Source organism: Callospermophilus lateralis, chromosome 3, assembly GCF_048772815.1.
Source record: "Callospermophilus lateralis isolate mCalLat2 chromosome 3, mCalLat2.hap1, whole genome shotgun sequence".
Taxonomy (NCBI): Eukaryota; Metazoa; Chordata; class Mammalia; order Rodentia; family Sciuridae; genus Callospermophilus; species Callospermophilus lateralis.
The window spans coordinates 188,968,273-188,986,406 of record NC_135307.1 but is presented as its reverse complement, the minus strand read 5'-3'; the positions used below and the strand labels follow the sequence as shown (position 1 = coordinate 188,986,406).

The 18,134-nt window shown below is 42.6% G+C and overlaps 1 protein-coding gene across 1 annotated transcript; it reads left to right on the top strand.

The window, feature by feature from the left end:
* The first annotated feature begins 580 nt into the window (after window positions 1-580).
* On the top strand, window positions 581-9,671 carry Pfdn4 (prefoldin subunit 4). The gene is made up of 4 exons (XM_076849157.1): window positions 581-775; window positions 6,119-6,226; window positions 7,003-7,143; window positions 9,275-9,671. Exons 1-4 carry the CDS (start codon window positions 752-754, stop codon window positions 9,404-9,406), a joined length of 405 nt encoding a protein of 134 aa, XP_076705272.1. The 5' UTR covers window positions 581-751; the 3' UTR covers window positions 9,407-9,671.
* The last annotated feature ends 8,463 nt before the right edge of the window (window positions 9,672-18,134 follow it).

Below are 18,134 nucleotides of genomic sequence, written 5' to 3'. Positions count from 1 at the left end.
GCTGCCGGCGACTACACTCCACAGCGAAGCAGACGCATCTAAGCCTTTGCCTCGGCTCTGCTCTCGGAGATCCGGGCTAGGGTGGCTTCTGACCACGGTCACCCTTCTCTCCAGGGCACTTTCCAGTGTCTACACATCCGAAATGGATGCCGACGTCTAAAATGACAGCACCAATAGTGTCATAGAGGGAGGTGGTAGTAACCCTGAGCCCGCGGCAGTTCCTCGTCTTGAAAGCTCGAATTTTGGGCAGAGGAACTTCAGAAGCATCTAGGCTGAGCTAAGAACACCATTACGAATCAGAGGCACTAGTGTGAGTGTGCCGGAATTTTTCACCGGTGTTGCTGAATAAATTACAGGAGCGCCGCCTCCTCTGCGCCCTCTGGATTTCCCTCTAGCCAAGCTCCTTTTTAGGTGATGAACAGGAACCTGCCCGGCCCTGGCAGCCCCGCCCGGCGCGCCCCCTGCTGCCCACGGCGGGCGTCGGCAGCCGAGCGCCACGCCCCCGTTCCTGTCGGTTCACAGGGCATTGCCTGTCCCTTTAATTGGCATGTACCAAGTCCTTCCAGGGTTCATCTGCGCCTTGAGTCCCAGCTATGGGGAATTGTGGGTAAGGGATCCTATAGGAAGGAATGTGGAGGCTGCGTTGTATTCCAAGCAGCGCTCCGGGCTCGCAGCGAGAGAGTGAGCGCGGGCACGGGGAGACGCGCACCACAGCCGCCCTCCCCGCTGCGCCGGGTGGTGCGGCCCCAAGATGGCGGCCACCATGAAGAAGGCGGTGAGTGCAGCGCTCGGGCGGCGGGCGGCCGGCACGGCCTGGGCGGGCTAGGGCGAGGGTCGCAGCTCGGGCTCGGTCCTGGGGGCGCCCCTGGGCACCTGGGCCATAAGCCAGGACCTTCGGGGTCCTGGGCTGCCTCCGCCCGGGGACCGCGGCCCGGCCTTGCGCTGGGTGCCGGAAGCCCGAGGCCCGTTGGCTGCGGCGGGGTGTGCGCGTGCTCGCGTTGGCCCTCCGCAGGCCGCGGGTGGGTGCCCGGGGCCAGGTTCACCGCGAGGAAGCAGAGGCCGGGGAGGAAGGTCTCGGGGCCCGGGAGCGGGAGAGCAGAGGCAGCGGTGTCTAGTGCACAGTCCGAGCCCCGGGGTCCGGGAGAGCGGAGTAGGTGGTGCACGTGCACAGTCCGAGCCGCGTGAGCGGGAGAGCAGAACGGGCGGTGTCCGGTGCAAGGCCCGAGCCCCGGGACGCGGGAGAGCAGAGCGGGAGGTGCACGGTGCACAGCCCGAGCCCCGGGAGTGGGAGAGCAGAGCTGGCCCGTGCACTGTGGACTGCCTAAGCCCCAAGAGCGGGAAAGCAGGCGGATGCACGGTGGACAACCCCAGCCCGGGGAGCTGGGGAGCAGAGCCGATCCTTCACTGTAGGCAGCCTGAGTGGTGCCCTTCGCCCTGCAGGGTGAAGCCAAGGATCTGTTGACGATGGGGTATCATGGCCCAGCGGCCGCGCATCTGTCATCTGCGGTCCTCTCGCGAATCAGGGGATGGGGACATCTGGACTAAGAGCAGGTTGTAGTCCCGCAGTGACCCTGCTGCTCCAAAGCAGAGCTGGATGTCAGATTTGGTCATTTTATTTTCCCCACAGCCCACTTTCCAAATATTTATCTTAAAAAGGTATATGGTAATTATATATATTTATAGGGCATAGCGTGATATTTCATCACACTGTTTTACTCAAAAGCAAGGTAAACTTCCATTTGGGATTTATAGCCAGCAAGTCTTCCCAGATATCTAGATAGAAGAAAAAGGAAATCAGGGTGGGGGAGAGGGGAAGTAATAACAGCTAATAAATATTGATGTTTTATTGTGTGCTAGGACAGTTCTTAGCCCATCTCATTTATTATTTATCTTGGTTCACTACTCTTGTTGGGAGATAACTGTTTTTATCCTTATTTGGCAGAAGAGGAAACGGAGGCAAAAGCTAGGATTTAAAGACATTCTTACTCCAGAATCTTTTTAACTGTGAAAGGTGATTCTTGATGAGAATCCTCTAGCTGATGGGATTTGTTTTCACTCCACTTTTAAAACTACTTTTAAAATATACTTCTTTACTCTCCTGCTGTTTAGTATCACATAGTCTATAGCTTCTATGCATGCTGTTGGGTGACCAGCCATCCTACCTTGCCCAAGATCAAGGGACAGCTAAACCTGGGAGTCAGGATGCATTGCTCATTTATAAGTGGTCCGTCCCTTATAAATTCTTATTTAGGAACAGAGTAAGGTCTGGGACTGTGGAGATTTCAGGCAGGTATGAAACTGAGTTTCTCTTCCCCTTTGTTTTGTTAAGTTGCATCCTCCCTGGTCACATGGCCTTTAATTCCTTGGAAGACACTGGTTGTGGTTCATTCCTGTTGTACAGATACGGAAAGTAGTACAGAGACTATGAGAACATTGAGAAAATGGTAGAAGAATGATTTGAACCTTGGACAGATTACCAACCTTTTTCCTCTTTCATTCATTGAATAATTTTTTTTGAGCATGTGATATGACACAGTCTCAATTTTAAATGATATAGATAACAGTGTGGGTATTAAGAAGTTCTTATCCCTGTGTCCTCCCAATGGGGTGAACTCTTGGGGAGAGGCAGCCAGTAGTCACACAGGAAGCTGAACTTTCCATCTCTGATGAGAGCTGTGGAGGGAAGGGGCTTGCGAGATGAGAGGAGAATCAGGGAGATCAGAGCACGTGGTTAAATAGTGCCAACAGTGAAGATTTCCACCCCTACACTATTTATTGTCACCATCATGGTTATTGCCATTGAGCATCATCTTGTTCATCTTGTCTTTGCCACCTCCCCCCACCGAATGAAAGCTGGCAGGTATTAATGAGGGCAGGATTGAGGCTCTCTTGTCACAGTGGCTGGCACATAGGAAATACTACTAAATAATTGTTAAATTCATGACTGTGTGCTTGAAAGGTGCATGAAAGTACAAAGCAAAAATCACATACAGAGTCTTGGTAGATACCTGTAAAAAGTAAAAACCGACTGAAACTGGCCATTTTCTTTCTGGGGACTCAGCTGTCACTACTCAAACTCAGTGCAGAGCATGATTGAGCATGGTTCACTTCCTCCTAGAATCCCATAAGAAGTAACTCTTAAAGATAAGAGTATAATCAGAGGTTGGGGAATTTTAATTTTCCCTTAAACCCTGAGCGATCATATTTCTCTTAGGCCTAGCAGGATTTCCTTCTATACCTGCATCTGTTCTTTGTAGTGAGTTTGGCTAAAGAGTGTTCAGGAGGTAAAGTGCTTAGCTATCATTGAACAGTGACTACATCCCCAGTCCCTGTGCTCAGTACTCATTTCATCACCCCTGTAAAGTAGAACTAGCTTCTCATTTTAGAGATGACAAATCTGAGGTGGTGTCAAGAGAATTGAGTAATTTACTTAAAATTTCTGCTTGGGTGTATTGGCATCCACTGTGACTTTCCCCCACTCTGTCTGCTTTGAGTACTAGAAAATCGCAACACTGGCAGTAACTACATTTGGTTTCTCTTACGGAAGTGTTCCTAACCTTTTGGGATTGTGGATCCCTTTGAAAATCTGTGAAAGCTACCAAGACTGCTTGCAAGAAGGGTGCACATTAATATGCCTGGCACTTTGCATACAGTTTCAGGAGTAAATTTACTTCTCAATGTTTTGGACCCAAATTAAGAATTATTCTCTCTCAGCCAGGCACAGTGGCACACTTCTGTAATCCCAGCAGCTTGGGAGGCTGAGGCAGGAGGATCAGGAATTCAAAGCCAGCCTCAGCAAGTTAGTGAAACCCTCTCAAAATAAAAAATAAAAATGGACTGGAGGTGTGGCTCAGTGGTTGAGCACCATGGGTTCAGTCCCTGGAACCAAAAAAAAGCATTACCCTTTCTGCCAAAATGCAGGTTCAGGAAACATAGAAGTGTTCTAGAATAGCATTGTACAACCAGAAGCCACTGCCCCTGGCCATTGAAGGTGTGACTTACCCCTGCTGTGAACCACCCCACAGGGCAGTGGACAGTAACATTGGTACATATCCTTTTGACACACCAGTTGCAGCCCTGAACCCTGGTGGGAGAGCCCCTGTTAGGAGTTGTGCACCAGGGTCTAAGTGCCTGCTGGTGGTTGCCTTTTGGTGGGTCTACAGCAGGAAATGTCTGTTTTGAAAAGAGCAGTAACCAAGTTCTCTGCAGCACTTTCACTTTTTTAAGTGTTCAGAAGCCCATGTGCACATGTATATTTGAGTCTGATTCATCATGATTTAGATTCAAATTCAGAAACCATTAGCTTTACTTGTGTCAGGCAGCTCTCCTACGTACTTTTACATGAATTACCCTTTAAAATCCTCATGATAGCAAACACAGCTATAAATACATATGAAGTGTTCTGGAGCTCAATATTTAACTAAAATGGCATAAACTTTTTAGGCAAGCAGGAGCTCTAGGATTCTCTATTCTCTGCGTAGGAAATTAGTAGTTCTAATATAGGGAGAATTACTTAAATGCCAAGACACCATAGGTGATCCTGTGGTTTCTTTAGTATAGCTTCATGTTTCCCACTTTATAAAAACTGTGTGGGGTTGAACACTCAGAAAGCTACACAATCATGATGTAAGGGATTTCTTAGGATGTGCTTGGGATCTGGTGGTTGGCCTAATGCATGTGAAATGGCTTATTGGGAAGAGAGCCTAACAAAAGGCAGGGCTCAATTCTGGTTTCTGCCTTTATATTCTGGCCACTGAGCCGTCTCGCTTGAGACTACAGGTTGACTTTCAAGTACTGGAGAAATAAAAGTTTTATGTTTTATGTCATGGGTCACAAGAGACAAAGGATGGAGTGTGGATATCGTGAACTCATTTCTTTCATCTTTCATTGGCAATAAAGCTTGTAATCCTCATGAAGCTACATTTATTATATAGTTATGATAAACTATATGTGTTAATAGATATAATAATGTAGCTTCAGTAACAACTATTTTTATACCATACATTGTTAGTCCTTTATAATAAGAGCACCTGTTTATAAAGGAATCTCTAAGGAGAGTCTGGTATTTAATTTTATTTCTTAATATATAGAGCCCATTTGAGAACCTGACGAAATCCAGGAACTTCCTGCTGCCTCTTCTAAGTATGCGGAAACTCATGTACGCACATGCACACAAGTGTACGCATATACTTTTGCATTCCAATTCTTAGAGCCCACAGGCGTGTCTTGGACTTTTGGGACCAGGCTGCCTTGGTAAAAATCAGACTCCTTTATTTTCTGGCTGTGTGACTTTGGGCCAGTTATTTAAATTCTGTGCCAGTTTTTCCACCTGTGAAATAGCAGTTACAATCCCCCTTATTAAGACTGGTTGGAGAATTAGTAGAGATGATCAAATGCCTAGAAAGTTCTTGGTGTATAGTAAGGGCTCAATCAGTGTCAGCTGTTAGCTTTAGTACTTTATGCTTTATGAAATCCAAGCACTCTTTATTTGCAGATTTAATCACATTATATGCTAAGTTTTTAAATATTAAGCTTTTGGATTTTTATCATTTTATAAACATTTAATCTTTATCATTTTATAGTGAATTGTGCCTTATGAAGACATATAAACAAGCTTCACATTATAATATAATTTTTACTATGTACAGGGTATAACCATTGAATATCAGTTTGGTTAAAAACTAGAGATACTCTCATATTTATGATCTTAACAATATGCTTATACACGTTTTAACTCTATGGGGGAAAAATCTAATATGAGGCATTAACATTATTTGACCAGATATTTTTTGCTCCCTGGGTTATATTGATGAAAGAGTATTCTGCCTTGGGAAAGTCTACTATTGGCCAAAGATGAGCTGATTCTTTTTTCTGACTTACTAAATGTTGTTTATATTTGGAATGTATACAAGTTAGGCACATTTTCTATAATGTTAAAAAGTTTATAGATTTGTGAACAAATTGTAAGCTCATGGAGCAAAGATTAAGGCATTTGTGATATTCTATATGTTTTATGATTCTGGACTACATTAGGATAGTTTATTGATATTTTAGTAAAATAAGCTAATCTATAACTTCTTCATTAAAATTCTACAAAAAATTGAAAACTTTTTTTCAGGCTGCAGAAGATGTCAATGTTACTTTTGAAGATCAGCAAAAGATAAACAAATTTGCCCGGAATACAAGTAGAATCACAGAACTAAAGGAAGAAATAGAAGTAAAAAAGGTATTTGTCTTTTTTCGGAAAAATAAAAAGTTGTTTATTTTTAAAAGTTGAGCACAGTTAAGTATATCTCTGTGGGCTTTTGTTGTCGGCAACACAGTCTACCCTAAGTAGAAAGTCATTTTTTTTAAGTGATGTGAGAGGACAGAATTGGTGAGGGCCTTGGGTCTAGACTGAGGGTTCAGGAGCAAGTTCTAGAACTGTGTCTGAGAGAACTTGACCAGGGACGAAACTGCTTTTTCTCCACTGACCCCAGAGCCAGCAGCCTCCTTGGTGAGGAGGAGCACCAAGCTGCTGCTACAGCAACCCCATGTCCCTGAGGCCTGTGCCCAGCTTCTCCTGCAGCTTTCTCAAAATGTCCAGTTCATGTGCATTCCATTGGTGGAAATTAAGCTATGATTCCCCCCAGCCCCCATCTCAGCAAGCAAGGCTGAGAAAGATTGTTTCCTGTTTTTTTGTTTGGTTCTTGTGGGAAGGCAGGCTTCACCATCGGGGAGTTGTTTAAAGTGGGAATGTTGAGTGATCTCAGATACTGGCAGTCCACGTAGGGTAGGGTGCTCATAGCAGTCTGGAAACATCCAGAGGACGATGTGTTGGCTCCTCAGTGATTCCAGGTGAGGTGTCATCTAAGGGTAAGAGTTTAGTCTTATTTTTAGTGTGGTGATACCCTTTGTGAAAGAGCCCCTCAGAAAGTTGGTGTCCCCATATTGAACCTGGCTTTTAGTTCTATTGGGGAATCTTCAGACATTTTCATTGCTGTTCACTTTTGCACTTAATAGAAACAACTCCAAAATTTAGAAGATGCCTGTGATGACATCATGCTTGCAGATGATGACTGCTTAATGATACCTTATCAAATTGGGGATGTTTTCATTAGCCATTCTCAAGAGGAAACACAGGAAATGTTAGAGGAAGCAAAGGTATGTGGGAGTCTTTCCCTGGGTGACAAGGTCTATTTCTTAAATTGGGACTTACATCACTTTAAAGAACATGTAATTTTGGGTGGAGGAAAATAATGGATGTTAAGTAACATTAAGGGTTGTTATACCGTCCTAGGCAGGCTCTCAATGCTTTGCCAGCGTAATTTTACTTAATCTTAATGATGATCCGTTTTTATCCCAATTTGGAAGAGAAATAGAGGCTTGGAGAGGTTACAGTATTTATTCATAGTGACATGTAAACAGTGGTCTTCTGACACTGGAATCTCCTCCTAACTGAAAGTATTTAGAAAGTACAGCACATTATAAAGCACAAAAGAGAAACTTCCTGTAATCCCACTGTCCAGAGGTGACCATCCATAGGGAACATGCTCATGTATCTTGTTCTTTTCCTCATTCTATGTGTAGTTTTGCTCCACACTTTGGTTAAGGTTACTCACCTAGCACATGTTCATTGGGAACCTTCTTGGACTCAGGCAGACTTATTTCATTTTCTGTGTCTTATTTACTACCATCTTTAATACCGTATAGTTGGACATTAATTTAGCTTACTGCTCTTGTTAATATCAACTTGTCCCTGATATTTTGTCATAGTAATGTCATAGTGAGCATTCTTACACATAAATCTTTGTTTACATTTAGAAAATTATTTTGAGGAAATGATCAGAGACCTGTACTGACTGGGCCAGAGTGTGGGCTCTTAAGCACTGCTTGAGACAAGGGTACATTATGTGCAGTTGCTCACTAACTTGCATGCCCTCGGCTGTCGATGAGAAACAGCCACAGAGCTAGCGTGTGAGAAGCCAAGGGCATTCAAACATTTCCTCAGCTTTAGCTTTATTAACTTGAATATTACTTAAATTGATAATCTTCCTTCTTTATATGCCTAAACAAGCATTAAACCCACATCCAATAAACCTGTGAAAATAAGATGGGTAAATGAATTTGCACGACTGTGCTGCAGTGAAACTTTATAGAAACGAGCTTCAGGCTGGATTGGCCTGTGGGCTGTCATTTGTCCACCCCATCTTAGAGCAGAGGGTTTTGAGGAAAGAGGGATATGATTTACTTGTAATCTAAAAATAATCTTCTAGTCTTATTTGGTTGATATGGAAATTTTCTCTTTTTTAATAGGTACATGTCTTGTTTCTATTTCTCTGTGTGTGTGTTACTGGGAATCAAATCCAGGGATGTTGTACCACTAAGCTACAACCCAGGCTTTTTTATTTTGAGAGGGTCTCCCTAAGTTGCCTAGGCTGGTCTCAAACTCTTGATCCGCCTGCTGCAGCCTCCCAGGTTGCTGAAATTAGGGACATGGCCACTGCATCTGGCTATTTCTAGTTTTTGTCTTGTAATAGTTGCTTTCAAACTTTTAGCAGGCTTTAAAATTAGAATCTCCCATGGATTTGTTAAAAATTGATGTTGTTGAGCCCAACATAAAGAAATTCTAACTCATGAGACCTGGGGTAAGACCTTAGAATTTGTATTTTTAATAATTCCAGGTGATGTTTGTCCCAATACTGGGCAGAGGGCCACACTTTGAGAACCATTGGCTAGACTTCTAAAAGAATAACATTGCTAAAACTAAGTGTTTGTCTTTGCTCCTGAGGTTAACATGTTAATGGGTATGCCATCTGTGAGCAAAATGGGTGTGTCTTGCTCTTCTCTTCCAAAGTTTAGCCCTAGAGGTTTCATAGTGAAAACTGCCAGATTTTGACTATAGGCTGTTATTCTTAACTATTGGTGATTTTGTGTGTTTTGATGGGACAGGTTGTGTTAGAAGGCAGGCAAGCTCATGGTACATGTTTACAGAAGTCTTTGTATGTACTTCTTTCTTTATTAGGCTATGGTAATTTAAGAATTAATTTTCTTTTAGCTGCTTCAATTTTTAGACTAGCAAAGCTGAGAAACAATCATGACTTATTCTGTGATTAAATAAGTATGGACCTGAATTAGACTTTTGTCTCAGATCTAATTATCAGTGTCATTTAGCTGCATGTCCAAGTTTAGAAAGTTCTTGACCTGAAATTCTTTCCAAATATTATTTCAGACACAGATGCTCTGAAACCAGCCAACTGAATAGAATTAATTTAAACTATTTTTTTTTTTCCAGAAAAATTTGCAAGAAGAAATTGACGCCTTAGAATCCAGAGTGGAATCAATTCAGCGGGTGTTAGCAGATTTGAAAGTTCAGTTATATGCAAAATTTGGCAGCAACATAAATCTTGAAGCTGATGAAAGTTAAACATTTTATAATACTTTTTTTATTTGTTTAATAAACTTGAATATTGTTTAAAATGATAATTTCCCTTCTTCAAATGATATGGAAAGGAAAATTTTCTCTTTTTAAACTTTTCATTTATTTAATGGAAACTTGCCTATTTTCACATGTCGTGCTTATTTATTTTATATTTTTGAAAAAGACAGTATTCATCTATGTATTTTGCATAACTGTTATATCAAGTTTAGGGGCTTTATGTCATGTTATTAAAATCAGTTAAGCAACCGTCTATGTTTCTATATTATTTAGAATACTTGTTGTAATTTTCATTGATAAAATTTAAGTTGTGTCCCCTTTATGTATCTGACATCAGTTGCTCTCCAAGGAAGGTGGAAACCACAAAAAGATGGGCAGTCTTGCACTTGCTTGCTCAGTTCACAATGAAAACTTTGTCATTTGCTGCAAAAGAAGTGTACATAAATATATGTAATAGACATTGTTAAACATATATCAAACATACTTTTTACATATATCACTCTCATAGATGTTGCTAAATAAAGGGGTAATGTCCAGACATGTGAGGCATGTCAAACTTGTTTTGGTCTTGGTGATTGAACTCAGGTGCAATCAACCCCTGAGCCATACCCCCCAGCCTTTTTATTTTTTTATTTTGAGACAGGGTCTTGCTACGTTGCTGAGGCTGGCCTTGAATTTGGGATCCCTTGTCTCAGCCTCCTGAGCTGTTGAAATTACAGGTGTGCACCACTGCACCTGGCCATGTCAATCTTCATATAAATATAGAGCAAACAACAGAAGAACAAAGAATATTTTAGAAACCAAGAGATGTATATCTGTGGAGAAAAAGTTTGATTTTTTGAAATTATAAATTTTAGGCTTATAATTTCAGTGCTTTGTAATTAATTAGGGGTATATATTGACAATGATGCAGAAAATGAGCAGCTGTATATTTAAAAGTACGGCAGATTTTTAAATAAAGAGAGCATTTGCCTTCCATTTCTTCCCCAAAAGGACACATTTGGGAATTTAGAAGACCTAAGTATACCATCCTTCCCAGCAGATGGCACTGATAAGCCAAGATACCAAGGGAAGTGTTGTAATATAAAGATGATAATTTTTTAGGGTTTAAGATTCATAATTTTACAAGAAATATTTTTTCCTCTTCAAAGCTATACATATTGCAAATATATATTTCTGGTTAAATGTTTATAAACATTAATTCAAGCTTAAAGATAGAGGAATATGTGATTTCTAAAATTCTTAATATGAAGACAGACTTAAAATTGCTGCAAAATCTCCAGCAGTGATATTCAGAAAATAATTCTCATGGCGATATTTCTTCTTGAATGCTTTTGGCTAATGTTCAGTTAGATTGAGGCTGGAGTAGTCAGATTGCCACAGGAAGTGGAGAACATGCCCAAGTTAGAATAATTTGAGAAAACTGAAGTCAGGATCACAATGGTGGAGGGGGACCCTCAGAGGCCAGGGTAGAGAGCACCTGCATCTCCCCTTCTGGAACCCAGGAAAAGGCTATTTTCATTAGGGAGGAACGTAGCCACCTGTGACCTGCAGTGATGGGAATGAGAACCCTAACCTCATTCTCCCTACGGGAGTCCAACTGGGCCCCACCATTGGCTAAACCCAACCAGAATCCAGAGATGGCCCATAAAAGTCGTTAGTGATACAGGTGGTGAATGGGTGGATCTGGAAGTGCCAATGGTGGATCTGGCAGAGGAGGGCAACTCTGTTTGCCCATTTATAAATTTTGATGACAGCTCATCTGACTTATGTGCTTGGAACTGGAATTATGCACCTGGCTGAAATTTTTTGTCTTGCATGTTACCAAGTAAAGCTAAAAAAATCTAACATCAGTGGGAATAGAAAGGTTACAGTATTACCCATTAAATTTGTTTTCCTCCATTTACCTGTGGAATTTCATCACATCAGGAATACTGGTTCAATTCATTTCTAAAGTTGCCCATAGCCCTCTCCTACGTTTGTAGTTATACCACTGGACTAGATGAAGACTGTAAACATTGGGCTCCAGCCAGTAGTCACCATGTAGACGTTTTGATCTAGATTTGTCATTGGTATTTGTTTTAAGGCAAGAATTCTGATTTTTATGTGCAATTTTTAGACAGTGCAATTACTACCTTTTCAAAAGCAGCACAGGCTAAACAAAAGATTTGTATGACAGATTTGACCCCCTGGCTGCCAGTTGGAAACTCAGGTGTGCAATATGATGTGTAAAGTTCAGGCTTTTGATAGGAACAAGATGAGAAATAATTAGCTCTGTACTGAAATTTCCTGTTAGGCTGTGCTGCAGACTTTACTGCTCAAAGCTGTTCATCTCTTTCCATCTCCACAACGGCTGCTACCTTTTCCAAGGCTTGAAAGCTATAGTCAAAAACAGGACCAGTTAAGGGAGGGAGGAGATGGGGGGGGGGGGGGGTTGACAGCTGGAGATCAGGGTAGTATCTACAGGGTTTGGAATAGAAGGTAATATGCATGACTGGAACAGTATTTTAAAATAATTTGGCAGTTGCTAGGTAGATTTCACCTCACAGAGGTGGAGATGGAGATGACCTAATGTCCCTGCACCTTCCTTGGTGCATTGAGTCAGCTGGCAGAAGAAAGGGAGGGCTGGACAAAAGTTAACTCAAAATGGATCAAGGACCTTGATATCAAATCAGAGACTATGCGTCTGATAGATGAAAAGGTTGGCTCCGATCTACATATTGTGGGGTCGGGCTCCAAATTCCTTAATAGGACACCCATAGCACAAGAGTTAATAACTAGAATCAACAAATGGGACTTACTTAAACTAAAAAGTTTTTTTCTCAGCAAGAGAAACAATAAGAGAGGTAAATAGGGAGCCTACATCATGGGAACAAATTTTTACTCCTCACACTTCAGATAGAGTCCTAATATCCAGAGTATACAAAGAACTCAAAAAATTAAACAATAAGAAAACAAATAACCCAATCAACAAATGGGCCAAAGACCTGAACAGACACTTCTCAGAGGAGGACATACAATCAATCAACAAGTACATGAAAAAATGCTCACCATCTCTAGCAGTCAGAGAAATGCAAATCAAAACCACCCTAAGATACCATCTCACTCCAGTAAGATTGGCAGCCATTATGAAGTCGAACAATAACAAGTGCTGGCGAGGATGTGGGGAAAAGGGTACTCTTGTACATTGCTGGTGGGACTGCAAAATGGTGAGGCCAATATGGAAAGCAGTATGGAGATTCCTGGGAAAGCTGGGAATGGAACCACCATTTGACCCAGCTATTGCCCTTCTCGGACTATTCCCTGAAGACCTCAAAAGAGCGTACTACAGGGATACTGCCACATTGATGTTCATAGCAGCACAATTCACAATAGCTAGACTGTGGAACCAACCCCGATGCCCCTCAATAGATGAATGGATAAAAAAAATGTGGCATTTATACACAATGGAATACTACGCAGCACTAAGAAATGACAAAATCATGGAATTTGCAGGGAAATGGATGGCATTAGAGCAGATTATGCTAAGTGAAGCTAGCCAATCCCTAAAAAACAAATGCCAAATGTTTTCTTTGATATAATGAGAGCAACCAAGAACAGAACAGGGAGGAAGAGTAGGAGGAAAAGATTAACATTAAGCAGAGTCATGAAGTGGGAGGGAAAGGGAGAGAAAAGGGAAATTGCATGGAAATGGAAGGAGACCCTCATTGTTATACAAAATTACATATAAGAGTTTGTGAGGGGAATGGGAAAAAAATAAGGAGAGAAATGAATTACAGTAGATGGAATAGAGAGAGAAGATGGGAGGGGAGGGGAGGGGGGATAGTAGAGGATAGGAAAGGTAGCAGAATACAACAGTTACTATTATGGTATTATGTAAAAATGTGGATGTGTAACTGATGTGATTCTGCAATCTTTGTAATGTTTTGAATAACCAAAAAAAAAAAAAAAAAAAAAAAAAAAAGAAAGGGAGGGCTGGGACTCAGAAGTGGCTAAATAGAAGTATTGATAGTGACAGATGCTGAAAGGAACAGAAAGTCAAAGAGAACTTGATTTTGAGCATAGGTGGAATTATAGCCTACACTTTTCTTTTTCTTAATTTTTTTAAAATTGAATTTTTGGCCACAATAAAATTCAGAGCACTCACATAAAAATTCATATTTTTGGAACATTGAAACCATATTTCCAAATGGCAGTCTTCAGCTGCTTGTCCATTAGACAAAACAGGTGTCTCAGGTCATCCTGGTCCACACTGAGCCCATGGCGCTCATTTTTGTGGCCTGCCTAACAACTGTCCTCATTTGGCTTTATGAGCCCTGGTACCCTGCTGGTGCTGTCAACAAACAAAGGTCAGGGTGGCTGGTTTGCAGTGGGCACAGAGGGGCTGGGGAAGGGGAGGGGAGGAGGAGCATGGCCTTGGATGCCTGGAATTGCTAGGGCATCGGCCATGTAGAGACTTAACTGGCCATTCAGATGGTGCCTTGAGATTTAGGGTATGTGGACTGGGGAGGTATATTTGAGAATAATTTCTCTTAACATTTAAAGCACACAAAAATCACAAAAATCACCCGGAGACCGTTCTGGTTTAGTGTGTTGGGCCAGGACCTCAGGCTGCATTTGTAAGGAACTCACTAATGATGGTGGCTGATCCAGGGGCTGTGCCCTGAGCAGCTGAGGTGGCTTTTCCCAGGAGAGACTGGAACTTAGAAAAAGTGCTGGTGGGAGGAAAAAGAGCTGGCAAAGGAGAGAGATGCAAGAGTGTAGGGTCCTAGGGGCCAAAGCCAGAGGGTTGAAGCAGGAGGTAGTGGGGACGATGCCCAGTGCTCCAGTGGCCTAGAAGAGCTGAGAAAATGCTCTACTTGCTGATCCCTGCCAACACACCTCAACCTCACCCACCCCAGAAATATTGAAAAAGCCTTCCATGTGATGTGACTATCGTCAAGTGCAAAGGCTTGAAATCCATTAAAGCAACTGGTCTAGTTTGGTGGATCTCAGGTGGACTTAGAGCCAGCACCATGGGCAGCACCTGGGATCCTAGGAAGGGTGAGAGTCTCACAGGACTAAACCTTGGAAAAACTTCTCCATCAAATGATGGCTGATGGCTGATGGACCTGGTCTTTTAAAACTACACAGCATGGGAACTCTGGGAGCAGGTGGAGTGTTTTCACAGCTGCCTGATTTCAGCGTCTCCCCGGAAGATCATGCATTGGAACGGAACTTTGTTCTGTTAATCCCCAATGTGACAGTGCTGAGAGGTGAGGCAGGATTGGGTCAGAGGGCTCTGTCCTCAGGGGTGGGCCGTTATGACTGCAGGTGGGTTCATTCTGAGAACTGTTTGTCATAAATTCAGCTCTTCAAGCTAACCCTTGCCAGCTCTTGGCCTTCCACCTTCTGCTATGGGATGTCTCAGTGAAGCCGTCGAGGGCCAGATGGCATTTGTGCAGTTTGGACCATGCGTCCTGTTGTGGGAGTTGAATCAAGTGACTTTCCGTTTCCCTGAATGTGTCATCACGTTATGGTCTCCATGGATGCCCAGTGTCTTTGCTTCCAGAGCTTCTTCCTCAAAGGCAAATATTAAAAAGTACATTTTATAACTGCAGACCTATCATGACAAACATTTCCCAGGCTGGATTACATTCTCTCTTTTTTTGTTTCCCCCTGATTTTAAAAGAAATTAAAGTTTTCATGGCCCATAGGTGCCATGCTCTTAGCACTTGGCCATGGTCTTGTGTTAATGCAGTTGGAATGTCAGGTGACAGGAGGCCGTGGGTGTCTATGGGTTGTGGGGGGTTCTGTGATTGAAAAATAGAACTCAGGACAGCCTTCTTCCTTGATGAGAAGAGATCCTACTTCTCTTGTTCCTTTTAAAAACAGCCATAGATAAAAGATTCAGCCATTGACATAAAATGGCATTTGGGTTCAAACGATAGTGAAGAGTTTTTGACTTAATGAAAAATTATAAAACAACTGGGGGTGGTCAGGGTGGAGAGAGAGTGTAATTCATTGAAATGATGTTTTGTGTAATTTCTATCTGTTTTTGAAGGGGGGTTGAGGAGAGGAATCAATGAAATGCTACAAAATGCTAGCATTTAAACAGGCCCTGATGTAAATTATGTGTCCTGCTTTCTAGCTTTGAGCAGAAAGCACAGCTCTGCTTCTGGAGTGAACTGTCGTCTATGGTAGCCAGCTGACTACTGGGGACGGTGACATCCACTGTGGCCGAGAATCTGAGTTTCTTTGAAAGTGTTAAATAACCTGTTTGCCGACTATTGGAATCATTCTGGAAGCCCTTTGAAAAAGCACTGAAGAAAAAAATATCCCTCCAAGAACATAGATGGTATTTGGCCACAGGGTTTAAATAGCACTTAGCTACTGACTGGTGCTTGTAACTTTTATGGAAGTCTTTAAAGGCAGGCAAACACGCATGAACCAGGGACTAGAGGAGCTCACCGAGCAAGTTCTAGATGTTAAATGGGACACACCAGGGTGCTTAGACATCTTCCTTCTGTGTGCTTAACGACAGTTGTGTGCCAGGCAGGACAATGAGGAAGTGTAAAATATGGGTTAATTTTGGCATCGCAGCTGCTATTAACACAAAACCAAGATAACACACAGACAATAACACACCTCCCTGTTCTGTCAAGAATGAGGGTGTGATTGCTCTGAAGACTAAGTAATATGAGGACAGCGAATAAGAAACCAACAGGAAAGCCAATGTCAATGCAAAGAAAAGGGGTCAAGCCACTACATAATTATCTGATGCCTACTGCCCTTGCAAGATGATTCCTTTAAAATCAGAAAAGAATAATGAATATAATTCAGCCTGGTTTGTGCATGTCTTTATAGCTCAGCAGTCATAAAATGCACTTTTTAATATTTACCTTTGGAGGAAGAGGCTGTGGAAGCCCAAACACTGAGCGTCCCTGGAGATCATAACAAGGTGATGCATTCAGGGTAACTGAAGGCCACTTAAATTCAACGCCTATAATAGGACTCATGGACAAGACTGCACAAATGCCAACTGGCCCTTGAGGATCTCCCTGCAATATCCCATGGCAGAAGGGGTTCAGACCAGAACGCTGTACCCCACCCAGTGCCTCACCCACTCATCAAGAATGAACGAAGCAGGCTGGAGGAGTACAGCTGCCCAATGTCACAGTGACAGAACTCTCTAGGGCATCAGTTTATACCCACCCCACTATCTTCTCAACGATGAAGTCACTGGCTTTTATGGACTTTCATTTTTTGCTTATTAATAGCATAGTTGTTAGAGCACTTGGGAGTTGGGGAGATGGTGGTGACAGACAAGGATGTGCCCCACCAAAAGAAGGAAATGGTGTCTTTGCTTTAGCCAGCTGTCACCATGTTGGAATGTGTACCGTAGTCACCAAGCCTTCTTGTAGCTCAGGGAAGTCGGAAATCTAAATTTCTTTCAGTGTGACATCTCCCGGTTTTTAAAGGTTGCAAATCATTTAAAGATTTAAAAGATATTAAGGAGAACAGAACAAGAAGGGACAAATGACAAACATCTGCTAACTCCAGTTCACAGGCCACCAACTCATAGCTAATTCAGAAGGGAGCAGGAACATCTGTAGGATCAATGAGGGCTGACGAAAGCCTGTAATTAACAGTAAAGAAGAAAATCTTTCATTTGGAATTTTAACCAAATATGGCTCTTCCGCAATGTGCTCCCTCTCTTCAACCTAAGGAAGCATGCCCTTCCTTAACGGAAAGGAAAGCAAATACACCCGTGTCAGGGATTAAAAACAAACAAACAAACAACTTATTTCTTACAACATCAATAAACTGTTAAATGTGGTTTTTAGTTGACGTCCTGCTTCATTGCTATAATGGGCTAAAAGAGATTCCAGAACATTCCTCAAAAGGGAAGGAGTGTGAACTTTCTTCAGTAGATGAAAAAACAGTAGTGGACAGATTTTTTTTTTTTTTTTAATAACAGTCAAGAAAACATCTAAAAAAACTTAAATACCACAGAGAGAGTTTGCCAATAAGTCCATAAAGTGAAGGGTTATTAACCTCAAGACAGAGCTGCTGTTGGGACCACAGCAAAACCATCTGCCAGGCACCAGTTTTTATTGACACTTCAGGGTAAACTAATAAAATTCTCCATTTCAATTAAATTTTGTGCTCTTTCTTTCTCAAATGCTGCAAACTGGCATTTAACCACAGTGGCCCCCTTTTCCCTCCAAGTTCCCCCTGGCCCAGGAAGCAGAGCCAATGGCATGTTCTAGTGTTTTCCTCACTCTGGCTTTTCTTGTCAGGGGAGGCTGTGAGATGTGATGCTGGGGACAGGGGAAAGGCTCCAGCCATCTGGCTGCTGCAGGTGAGCTTGTATAGGTGTCAAAGGCAGCTCTGCAGCCGTGCACCCCTGAGCTTCTCAGGGGCTCTTGGAATCCTGTTGGAGCCAACAGGGATCTTGGAAAATTACAATATAGCTTTCATAGATTGAAGAATGGAGGCCTGGAATGGCTGATTCCATCAGGGTCAAAGGGCAAAATAGTGAAATCCCATTCCACGCCTTTCTCTCTCTTCTTGTGTGCTTGCTTTGCTAAAGTCAGCTGGGGAGGCCCGTGTGAAGGATCTGAAGGAGCCCATCCACTTGCTGCCATTGTGGAATGGTGGCCCTCAGTCCCATCACCCTGGATGGAGTGAATCCTGCTGATCATCACACAAATGAGCTTCCACTTGGATCCTC

Coding starts and splice junctions, on each gene's coding strand:
- Pfdn4 (XM_076849157.1), top strand. CDS start 752: ATGGCGGCCACCATGAAGAAGGCG. Junction 6,227..7,002: donor AAGAAATAGAAGTAAAAAAG/GTATTTGTCTTT, acceptor TGCACTTAATAG/AAACAACTCCAAAATTTAGA. Junction 7,144..9,274: donor AAATGTTAGAGGAAGCAAAG/GTATGTGGGAGT, acceptor TTTTTTTTCCAG/AAAAATTTGCAAGAAGAAAT.